The 12,698-nt window shown below is 32.4% G+C and overlaps 1 protein-coding gene across 1 annotated transcript in view; it reads right to left on the minus strand.

Annotated features, from left to right (window-relative positions):
* Nucleotides 1–3,369: 3,369 nt before the first annotated feature.
* Nucleotides 3,370–12,698, minus strand: part of CARF (calcium responsive transcription factor) — a 48,639-nt gene continuing 39,310 nt past the window's right edge. The window contains exons 12-17 of the mRNA XM_054585819.1: nt 11,786–12,019; nt 8,169–8,331; nt 7,165–7,228; nt 6,339–6,469; nt 5,590–5,953; nt 3,370–3,601 (exon numbers count right to left, since the gene is read on the minus strand). Of these exons, the coding sequence (XP_054441794.1) occupies nt 3,483–3,601; nt 5,590–5,953; nt 6,339–6,469; nt 7,165–7,228; nt 8,169–8,331; nt 11,786–12,019 (1,075 nt within the window). The 3' untranslated portion in view covers nt 3,370–3,482. The remainder of the gene's footprint in view (nt 3,602–5,589; nt 5,954–6,338; nt 6,470–7,164; nt 7,229–8,168; nt 8,332–11,785; nt 12,020–12,698) is intronic.

The raw sequence follows: 12,698 nt of genomic DNA on the forward strand, positions 1-12,698 counted from the left end.
TAAATCAGCTGATGGAGTAGAATAAATGCAGTCTCCCTTCTGGAGGGAGAAGGATTTTCTATGGTCCTGAAAAACAGGCAGAGTAGAATTATTAAAAAAAAAAAAAAAAAAAAGGCAAAAAGGAAGACAATTAATGATTCCTCCTTTTAACATACTTCTTTCATTACTGCAAAAATACAAAGATGTACTTGAAGATGTCACAGTAACAAAATGCAGGGGAAAAGCATTACATATACCTTACTTCACATATTGTTTTAAAATGCTGATGGTGAGCTGAGTTGAGAGCACTAAATGCGTATATACCCCCAAGTGTGATGATAACAGGAGTTACTGGTAGCTATGCTGAAAAACTTCCAGGTTCCAAATTGAACATAAATGTATAGTCAAATTTTTCAGATATTAGAGTATTTATTCAGTATCTTCAAGGTGAACAAAACAATTCCTATCCCCAGGAAAGTATAAAAAGAAAACTAACAAGTTTAAGGGGAAAAAAGCACTGTATTGTAATGAAAAAATTACATTATAACAAGAACACTATACATTAAATTATTATATATATACACACACATTTTTTAAAACTTTTAAAAAAAATCCTGGTACAAATTAAATGACATCTTTCTCATACTCACATGATGAAATAGGTATTTTGACAGAATATAAAGATGAAATACAAGCTGGTGGGCCTCCAAATTAGAAACTTTAATGCAGGGACAGATCCCAAAATCTGATTTCTATCACTTTCATGACTTTTAGAAAATGTTTATGTAGTATAAGATATACAAGGTTTTTCTTTTAAGTATGTTAACTGCTCTCACAGAATATTAGTACTGAGGAGAATGCCCACCATGGCCGTGTTTACCTATAATTCGTTGCAGGATACATAGAGTTCACTTGTGGACTTGGAACATAAAAACTACAATGAAGAAACAAGCTCATCTGTAATTATGAAATTCTAAGTGCTTATTTTGAATGTCCAACTTACTACTAGAAATATTACATCTTGTAATACATGATACAAAAGAGCACTTGTCAAACTTTGCTGTAGAGCTGTTAGGAGAATGCTAAATATGGACACTGAAAATTTTATGCATTTGTATTCAATCTCCTATGCATTTTAAAAATAACTAAATATTTAAAATATGTAAACATACTTTTTAAAAAGCGATGCTAAGCACCTTTAAAATACAATACTAATACATTGTGACTGAGCATGCATTTAGAGGACAAATTAACTTTTAAAAACTAATATACAAACCATTTTTAAAGAGCTACTCATTAAAATACTTACATGAAAATATTGATAGTTCCAGTTTCTACCTAAAAACCAAAAGAGTATATAATTAGGGATTTAAACTTCCTTCATGCTTTTTTTCCTTTTGTTTGTCTGTGGGGAGGATGGTGGCAACTTTTGTCCTCATGTTTAAAAAAAAGCATCAGAAGAGACATTCATGGAGAATGATGTGAGAGAAGTATTTTTAAACTGTTTTGTTTTTGATCAAGTGCCAAAGTCTGAATCCTTGGGCATCTCTCATCCTCATCAGTAACTGATTAAAGTTTGTATCTTAACAAGCTTAACAAATTTGTATCTTAAGCATTTCTCCTTAACAACTCAACATCAAAAAATAAAGGAATGTTTCCAAAGAAATATAGTTCAATTGGGAAAATATTTAATAATCAATTATTTTCATTAATGAAAGGTGAGGATCTATTATACAAAATTTTTTAAAAGTTTCCATAAAAACTAGAAATAACGAATGAAAAAAATTACCTGTAATTCAACACTAAACTATAAATTAACTTGGACTTATTTCTTTTAAGTACACATGGACTAAGAGAAATCTGTGTTTGAGGTAACTAATAGTTGTGTTTAACTCAGCATAACATAATATATTTGGCAGCTGAACTCTGTAAATGCTGGCAGCAAATATTTTCATTTCTTAGGAAAATGATAAGCAAGTCATTAAAAATCATATATGTAACCGAATATTAACGTTGTATTAAATAGTGTTTAAATAATAAGTTTTATATTAAATAGGGTATAAATCTAAAGGAGAATTTAAAAATTCCACCCTCTTCTAATATAACAATGTTTTATAATTATACATGTTGTATACTGGAAACTATAAGTATATTAAGAATGGGAGATTAGACTTAAAAAAGCCAAAACAACTCATATTCATGTAAAGTATTATTGTTAAATTTTAATTACATTTCATATTGTATTTCACATACTTTGAATATTAAACATTAAAATCCATTTGAAATCCTTATTACTTTTAAATAATAAGTAATGGTCCCCTGGGAGATAGTCTCCTGGGGTGGGGGGAGGACTTTAGGTGATTTCTTGACAGTTATTAACTCATGTTTCTAGTTACCAACCTTCCAGAAAACAGAAGCTTATATTCAGTATTTGAAGTAAATATACTTACTCAACAAGCAAATATAAATAACACATCAGTTGTTTTGAAGTTTTAACATAAACTAAATTTTAAATTTTTAAGTACTTACCTTGAAGTAGTATAAATTCTAATACTATCATTTCAGTAAGAACTCTGGCATAAAAAAATAAATACAACTCAAATTCTTTCTAACCAGAGCTGAATCTTCAATATAGGATAGGAAAAAAATCCTCTGCTGATATCAAAAAGTTTCCCAAATTATCTGTAAACACCATGGAATTTTATTATTCTTTCAGAATTCTCTCAATTTCTACACTTTTCTACCCATAAGCAGAGTTGTACTACAATACTGCATAAATCCATGCAATACACATTTATTTCTGCTGTTTATTTGATTAATTCAAGTTAAAATTCTCAGTATTAACCAAGATCCTTTACACTTCTACTAGATAACCATTAGTATGCTATTGGTTTGTAGTCACAAGTATAAAAATCAGAATGGAAGAAACTAAAATGCAACTACAGTTTCCACAGATGTCAATGCTGGGCTTTGTGTTATGAAGTAAAATCTATTGTTTTAGCTTTCCAAATGAGACACACTACAGATCTTCTCTCACCTGTCTGACAATGTAAAAAAAAAATTTCACAGCTTTAAAGAGGGAATAAGTTCTTTTAGAAATGGAAAAAAAAAGTCATCACACACACACACACACACACACACAGTTTTTGGGTTTTGTTTTGTTTTTTCATTTTTTTAAAGCCAAAATTGGGTCGTTCCGGGGGATAGTTAGATAACTATTTGTGTTCAGGCTATATTACCATGGATAAGTTCAGATGACCTTTTGAAATACTGGCCTTATCAGATACTCAAAAAACATAAGAATTATACAAAATAAGAGGTGTAATATCCCTTAAGGTAAAAATATGGAATTGGCAACAAATATATCAGTTTTAAATCAAAGTTGCTCATTGAACCAAGTCTTCTGTCCACTTATCACACTGCTGAGCTTTGACAATATTCACCTTCTTTTCTATGATATCAGAAGTCACCAGAGTTGTACAATTATGAAAAGCTTCAATAATTTAGGTAGCAGATAATTTCTTACAGTCCAAATTTTTTTTGGCTTCCATAGACAATCCTGGTTCTTTAGGTTCTTGCTTAACCCGGTTCACAGAAATGGTACCTTCTGGATTTTCTTCAACTTTAAAACCAAACAAAAGAAAAACCATGAAGGTTAATGTAATCTGTAACACTGGGATCTTTAGAATTATATGAATTTAGAAGCAAAGTATAAAACATTAGTTTGGAAAAAAGAACTAAGTAATTTAGAAAAGCAGTTGATGTATTTGAGAATTTAGTGCTTCTAACAGCTTAATACTCATTCACATTAAATTCCTTCAGCATGCTGCTAGTAATGAAAAAAAGAAGAGAGACAAGAAAACTATAAAGTTATTCTCCTCTAAAAATACTTGGACAAAAAGGCAGTGCATAATTTGATAAAATTAGAGGAATAACTAATATTTAAACATAATTGTCTTTAAAAGCATATGTGAATAAAAGTCAGGAAATCTCCCATTATTTCAAAAAGATTTGTTTTGCAAACAGCAGATATATGTATTACAAATTCACAGATGTGTTACCATTCACATATGGTTTCTACACGTGGTCAAATATTAAGAAAATGTCCCCTCCCTAAAGAAACTTCACTACTTAAGTACTTTAGAAAAATATACCAGATCTTAAATGATAGCTCTGCACAAGCTTATCTAAAATATTTCAGAATGCACTTTCTATTCTGATTTCAAAGAACTTATGATCAAATTAATCTAAATGTAGCACACCAGCAGCACTGTTGTGAACTGGCAGGTGGAATATCTAAGATAAAATCTTTTTCTCTCCTTCTCAGGAATATCAGGTTTGCAGTTGTTATAGGGAATTGAGGTTAAAGGGACCATATTTGGTCAGAGAAGTGTGTTAAACACACCTAATGCTTGTCACACAGAGGTATGTTGGAGTTTAGCCCAAGCCAAAGAGAAAACCAGTAGAGGGTGGATTTAAATGACCATGAGAACAAATATTCTGGTGATATGGTCCCTCAGACCATGAGCTAACTTGATGAATCATGCAAGTTTAGATTCATAGAGTGTTTCCTTTAAAGCAATCTGAATAGAGATCCCAAAAATACTTTGGCACAATTCTGAGGGAGGAAGCATGTTAGAATGGAAAAGGCTTTAGAGGCAGGTAGATATGAGTTTAAATTCCTTCTTTGTCACTTACTAAATGTGATCTTTAGGCAATTACTTAAATTCTTTGAGTGGAATGAGGACACCATCAACTACTTTATGGAATTGTAAGGATTAATTCAAGTATATTCCTTTTCTGTCTCTTCTACTAAAGTTCCTCAGTAGTGACAACTGCCACAGCCCTCTGGATACATTTTCCTAAAAGGAATACTTCCAATATGTTTAAAAGACAATGAATGAACTGGAACTATCTCACACTTTTTCTTACCCAGAAAAAAGATGAGGAAAAATATATGTTCCAAGGATAATTTCTATGAAGATTTTGCTCTTTAAAGCAAACTGCAAATCTTTCCCACAAACGTGCCCAATCCAGAGCAACTGGTGGGAAAAGAAGTGACATAGGTCAAGTAGTAGTTAAAAATTTATTACTATGTTGACTGGGTTCGTTACAAAATCAAGGTAAGTAACAAAGTCTGTATTAAACTCAAGTCCCCAAGTCTTAACAGTTTCCTTTTCAATTTCCATGGAACTCAACATTTAAGTCTATTACTTAAAATTTTCCTTTTAATATTTATATCTGCCTACTTCATCCTATTTTGTGTATATATTGATTTTTTCATAATAACCTTTATACTAAACAGTTTTCCTTTTAAAGTTTCTTTCTTTTTTTCATGTATTCTAAAATGCCATTTCTTATCTGATGTCACCACAGATTTTCCATGTAAAACTAGGTAATTAGAAAATGAATAATTACAACAGAGGAAAAATTAAGTTTAAAAGTTATTAAAATTTATGCTTATGAAAATTTTTCCCTTTTTCTGGTAGTTTTACTTGATTTATTTAAAAATTATAAACCCACTGAATAGAAAAGATAGTTATTTTCTACAGAGTAATAGTGATGATAGCCCATAAAGTTTTTTAAAAAAATAACTTGATTTCAACTTACTAAGAGCTGGGTGGCTGTCTATAATCTGTATTGGAATGGTCTGCACATTTCCTAATAGAATCCGATGAACACTTCCTTCCACATTCTCTGTATCAACATCTCCAACGTCTACCAGCTGATCCACTGCAACTAGATTTTGATCTGGTCCTGAAAGGTTATCCATGGTAGAGGCAATATTGTTTTGGGTTAGGCATGTATCTGTTCGAAGGTTATGACTTTGACCAAGCTGTAGGGAATCATTATTCATTACAGCACTTCCTATTGAATTCAGAAGTCTTGAAGGACTGGAGGAGGGGTGGTTATTTACTGATGTCAGAGCAGGTGATCCATCAGAAGAAGTGAATCTCGGTTGCAACTGTAAACCCTTTTAAACCAAAAAGAGTTACATCAAAATGGTTGAATTTACTATGTAAATTCTCATAGAATATATTATTCTTTGGATACAAAATTGGAATAAAATACAGGACTATAGTTAGTAACAAGTATTTAGTGAGGACAGAAACAAGAACTAAAGGAAAAGTAGTACAACTAAATTTTATTGCATGCATAGTCAACTCAAACATTGTCAAAACATTGTTGAAATTATCATCTTAAATCAAGATACAAAAAGCCAGGATATTAATAATGAAAATATCTTTGATCATTATTATAATTCTATAAAAATTCTATAAAATCCCTATGAGACAAAGAAGGGAGATGGAAGAAAAAAGAAAAGGGTCTCAAATTTGGCTATTATCCTGGATTTCTACCTGTAGTTGTGTGAATATTTTTGGCTGAAATGAAGAAAGTGGGGAGAGCAACCGGGCTGGTTCTGGAGGCAAAGAAGTCCTTGTCCGATTTGTTTCCTCTTTAGTGGTAGTTGATTCTCCTGGTGAATTTTCTAAATTATATAAAAATAAACTATTAAAGCAAAAAACTGATATAGTTTCAAGGATACTACACTTTATTACAACCCTAACTATGAAAATAGGAACAAAAAATAAGATCAAAGGTTTGAAAAGACTTGAAGAAGTTATCTAATCCACTATTTCCAGAACTTGGTATATAATCAGAATCACTAGGGGAATTTTAAAAAGGTATACATTTCTGGTTCAACCTCTACTGAATTTAATTTAGTAAATATAGGATGGAACAGTAAATGATTTTTTTTTTAATTGAAAGACTCTACATCTTGTCCCCATGTTTCCAGAAAAGAGAACAAAAGAAAAGATAAATAAGAATGGGCTACTGAGAGAACATAGGAGTAATAATATATGAGAAAAAGCAAACAATACAAAAGGAATAGTAGTTTCCTGATCAGAATATTTTGGAGTTATTACTATTGGAATTAGCCTAACTTTAGAGTAAAATGTACTAATAATCAGACTCAAATTTCAATCATAAAGAAGCATAAAGGCTGATTATAAGAGGAAATTTAAATAGCTGGAATTATTTTGATAAATTCTAACATAGTTGCTCTTGTTTCTTTGGACCATGGTTTCCTTATCCATAAAATTTGATTAGAAAATATCTTAAATGTCTTCCAGTTTTAACATTGTTTGATTTTATACCTTAAAGGTATTGAAGATAACCTACCTTCTGCAAATGTAACTGTCACAGTCTCTCTGAGAATATTCCCACTGTCTGACGTCCACTGAAGCTAAAAAGGGAATATTCAATTCAGTAAAAGTAACACTGAAATATAATTTAAAACATTAATACAACTGTCATATTTTATTGTCATAGCATAATTCTGTCTTATTCTGTAATTACTCTCTCCACTTGTTCATATTCTCAATACACAAGTATAATTTCACTAGTCAAATACATTAGCTTACCAAGTTCAGAGAGCAAGGCATTGGATAGCAAACAAGGGTGGCAAGGACCATTGCTAACTAAACTAGTTTTTGTTCCTGAATTTTGGATAGTGAATGATTAAGAGTTCTGGGTAGCAAAGAATAGTAGCTCTAGCATAATAAATATCTAAATCTATTCAGTTACTGAATTTGGATAGTAAAAATGTGGGAAGCAAAAAAAATATTGCTGCTGAGATTTTAATGCCATAATCACTGCCTGCATTACAATTAGTAGTTTCTGGGTAATTATATTAATCTCTTTAAAGTAGGAAAAATTTTCATAGAAATGACCAATATTCAGAGGGAAAATATCACAGTATGAGGTAACACTAATATCCATAGATGGCATATAGAACTAACATCATTACTTTGTTTACTCAAGTCTGAACTATTCTACTTAAATTTACACATCTACTTAAAGAGAGTAACATATACAAAGCATGTAATCAATAAATGTCTGTTAAATGAATAAGATATACTTTTTACAGAGATAAACTATGTTGATTTTTAAATAAAGAAAACTATTGTTATACTCAGAGTTGGAAATTCACTGATTTTTCTTCTTGTGAGAGATCAATTTAAAAATTTAGTCAAATCATCATTTAAACTTTCATAGTGTTTACATTTTAAGAAGAAATATCCTTATTTTTCTTATACCAATGTTATTTACATGGCCTAACAGCAACGATCTTTATTAGTCCAAATAGTAATAGAAGCTAAAGAAGATTCTGTACTGAAACATACCGTTGCTGGAATAATCTCTGAGTTATAAACATTATCTCCATTTCTCAAGGATTTCTGTACTTCATGGATGTGATTTTTTATATCATTTACAGTTGGAAAAAAGGATAAATTATGTCTTTCAGGTACCTCATCAGGTTTGAACAGCTCCCTTTCCACAAATTTTCTGTAGGGAATAAAACATAAGTAAATTTAGCAATTTACTTTAGAACACATGAGAAATGGTTCTCTTTTAGCATAAACTTGTGCAAGCATGGTTTACACCTTTACAAGTAGTTTATATTTTCCCACTTTTAATTTTTTCCCATACTTTAAATCATAGAATTCATGCAGATTAAAGAAATGTATTATTTACATTGGTTAAACAACTATATATCTTATGAGTAAACTTTAGATTTTTATGAATTTAAGGGAATCAGTGAAATAAGTAAGGTATTGAAAGACAGATACCATATGATCTCACCTATACATGGAACCTTATCAACAAAACAAATAAGAAAGCAAAATAGAACCAGAGAGTGAAACAAATTGACAGCTATCAGAGAAGGGGGAGGGGATAAATGGGGGAAAGAACAAGGAACATGTATAAAGGACCCATGGACACAGACAAGAGGGGAGGATTGAATGTGAGAGAGGGCAGGTGGGCAGGGCAGTGGAGAGTAATGGGGGAAAAATAGGAACAATTATAATTGATCAACAATTTAAAAAACGTAAAAAAAGAAATTTAGTTTCACCATGTGTTGATGTGGGGAAAAAATAAAAATAAAAAAGAAAGGAATCGCTATTTTCTTTACTTTATCCTCACCTGACATTTTTTTCATTGCTTTTAGAGAGGAAGGGAGAGACTCAGAATCGCTATGAGAGAGAAGGATCAATCGGTTGCCTTTCAAACATGCTGAGCTAGGGATCACACAAGCCTGGACCAGGGATTGAACCCACAGCGCTTTGGTTACCAGATGATGCTCCAACTGACTGATCCACACTGGCCAGGGCAAAGGAATCATTATTTTCAATTTAAGTACATTTCTAAATGCTTACTAGGTCAGGCACTGTACTTAACACTATACATCAAGAATCTCCTTTAAGCCTCACTATAATCCTCTGAGGTACAATTAGCATTCCCACTTTACAGGTAAGAGAAATGAGTGCTGCCGAAGTTAAGTGATTTGCCCCAAATTATATGCCTACCTAGTAAGTAAGAGAGGTTGGGCCTACACTCAGGTTTCTCTGCATAAATATGTTATATTGCTTCCAAAAGGCATCAATTAATATCACATAAAGTACAATCTGCTTGCCTTGGCCGGGTGTCTCAGTTGGTTGGACTGTCCTCCCATACACCAAATGGTTGCGGGTTTGATCTCTAATCAGAGTGCATAACTAGATTGAGGGTTTGAGCCCTGGTAGGGCACGTATGGGAGGCAGCTGATTGATATTACTCTCTCACATCAGTGTTTCTCTATCTCTCTGCCTTCCTCTCTCTCTAAAGTCAATAAAAACATATCCTTGGGTGAGGATTCAAAAAAATTTTGAGGCGGGGAGAGCAAGTGGGGAAAATTGTGAAAACTGTAATAGAACAACAATATTTAAAGAAAGAACAAAAAAAAAGAATTAAAAAATTAAAGATTTTATTTTACCTTAAAAAAACTTGAAAATATGATCTGCTTGTACTTTACAAGTATACAAAAAATAGAAATATAAGGTAGTATTATCACATAATTGTATAAAAACTGATACATAGCCCTGGCTGGTGTGGCTCAGTGGATTGAGTCCTGGCCTGCCAATGAAAGGGGTGGCCAGTTTGATTCCCAGTCAGGGCACATGCCTGGGTTGCAGGCCAGGTCCCCAGTTAGGAACACATGAGAGGCAACTACACATTGATGTTTTTCTCCCTCTCTCTAGGAATAAATAAAATGTAAAAAAAAATTGATACATAAAATGATAAAGTTTTATATATAATATATATTACATATAACACATATATAGCATTATATTCGGTACACAATAAAACATCTGTATTATACCTCTGTTCTTAAGATTCAGGTTTAGTAAAGAATGGATGACTTTCCTAAATTCTGGTTCTAGTCTAACAACATCTCAGTGGAAATATAAAATGTCTAAGAAATCTGCTAAATAAAAAAGTAGTGTATTAATTAAGAAATAATTCATGAAACCCTAGCTGGTGTGGCTCAGTTGTTTGGAGCAATGTCCTGTAAACTGAAAGGTCCCCAGTTCGATTTCCAGCCAGGCACATGTGGGTTCAGTCCCCAGTCAGGGCACATATGAGAGGAATCCAATTGATATTTCTCTCTTGCATCCATGTTTCTCTCCCTCTCTTGTTCTCCCTCCCTTTCCCTCTATAAAATCAGTAAGCATGTCCTTGGGTGATATTTAAAAAAAAGAAAAATAATTCATGGAAATACTCATTGTGTTATTCAGATCAGACTATACAATAACCAGTACAAACAAGGTCAGTTAGGTCCCAGAAATAACGGCAACAAGCACAGGCTGTAGAGTCAGGCCTAAATTTCAGTTCTGCCTCTACTTCTTAAGCTAGTTATTTAACCACTCTGAGTCTCCATTTTCTCATCTGCACATCAGGGACAAATACATGAACTTTATAGTTTTAAGAATAAATGAGATCATGCATATAAAATGCCTAGTACAATACCTGGCCACATTGGCTACATGACAATTATAGTTAATTATTACATCCTGTGTATCAATAAAATTAGTTGATACTGCTATATAAGAGATTTCATTAGACAAAAAACTATCTATATTCTTTTGTTATAATAAAATTTAATTGGATTTCAAATAGCTTCTTTAATAGTCCTTTTTAAAAAGACTTTATTTATTTTTAGAGAGGGGAAGGAAGAAAGAAAGAGAGGGAGAGAAACATCAATGTGTGATTGCATCTTGCACACCCCCTACCGGGGAACAGGCCTGCAACCTAGTCATGTGCCCTGAACTGGGATTGGAACCAACAACCCTTTGATTCGCAGGCTCACTGAGTCCACTGAGCCACACCAGCCAGAGCTCAAATAGCTTCTAATAAGTACCTTGGTCTAGAGGTTTTAAAATCTTTGTTTCTGCATAGGTTTTGGGGTTTTTTTTTCCTGCAAAGTTATTTATTATATCATTCAATTCATATACCATTTAGAAATAGTTTAATTTGGCAAATCTGAATAAGGAATATCTGAAATGAGTAAGTCAAATCATTACATGGCTTGCCAAGCTTCTTCTGGAAAATGATCAATTAATAAATAAGACTTTTTTTAAAAGATTTTATTTATTTTTAGAGAGAGGGGAAGAGAGGGAGAAAAAGAGGGAGAAAAACAACTATGTGTGAGAAAAACATCAATCGGTTGTTCTTGCACACCCCCAACGGGGCATCTGGCCAGAACCCAGGCATGTACCCTGACTGGGAATCAAACCGAAGACCTAAGGTTTGTGGGATGGTGCCCAACCCACTGCGCCATACCAGTCAGAGCAATAAATGAGGTTTTAATAAATTAATAAATACATTCCTTGTCTCCTTTAATAATATATATCCCAGAAAATGTCTATAAAGTGCATTATTTAAAGCAACAAAAATGACAAACAGTTTATTTCTACTGTACCTTAGCTGTTTCCTTACTGCATACACTTGTTCTATTCCCTGTGATACTAATTCTTGAATCTTATGTGCTACTTGAGGATGTAGACGTGAGGGTAATGTACAGTTCTCATCTCTAACTGTAGTTTCCTCTTCTTCAAGAGAGGACACAGGAAAAGGGGAAGGTGACAAAGGGAGGGAAGGAGTCTCTAATTCATGATACTGATGAGCTTGCTGTGTAGGTAGCTGGACATACCACCTGACAAGAGAAAATATTTAAAATTATACTACTAGACAAAGGTAAGAATTGTAATTACCTATGTTAATAGTCATTAAGACAAGGAATAGTCTTTTAAGAAAAAAATGAGGTATTATATCATATTGAATATAAATTCAAAATGTACCCTGCTTAACTCTTCTAAGATTGGCTTTAAACTGAATTAAATACAAATTTTTTTTTAGACTTTTTACTATGGCCCGAACATTAAAGAGGGCACAGGATTTAAGTATATATGAAAATGGTATTTTAAATCTCATATTAAGTAAGTTTCACCTCAAAATAATGAGATTTTTTACATCATCTTTTGAATTGTGTTTTCCCATTCTTCTACCATTTTGTTCCCAGACTACAACTTCTGTGTTGCACCTTTTATCCTTCCAACCAAAGAGTGATATAATTTAGTCTATCAAGACTGAGCTATGTAGGAGATCAACAAACCGCCTTTACAGTGCTCGAGCTCCTGTTATCCCATCGAGCAAGACAATGAACTAAAAGGTAAATACAGGTCTCTTGTACAGTAGGGCAGGGCAAAAAAATGAATGCTAAGAAAATAAACGAATAGGATACTTTTAATATATTTACACAAGATGCTTGCAATAACTGATATTGCATGAGATGGAGCCTACATAAAATATTATATGCGATGTTCTCCAAACTA

This window comes from Pteronotus mesoamericanus, unplaced genomic scaffold, assembly GCF_021234165.1.
Source record: "Pteronotus mesoamericanus isolate MK-2021 breed Mesoamerican mustached bat unplaced genomic scaffold, CSHL_Meso_final contig_90, whole genome shotgun sequence".
Taxonomy (NCBI): domain Eukaryota; kingdom Metazoa; phylum Chordata; class Mammalia; order Chiroptera; family Mormoopidae; genus Pteronotus; species Pteronotus mesoamericanus.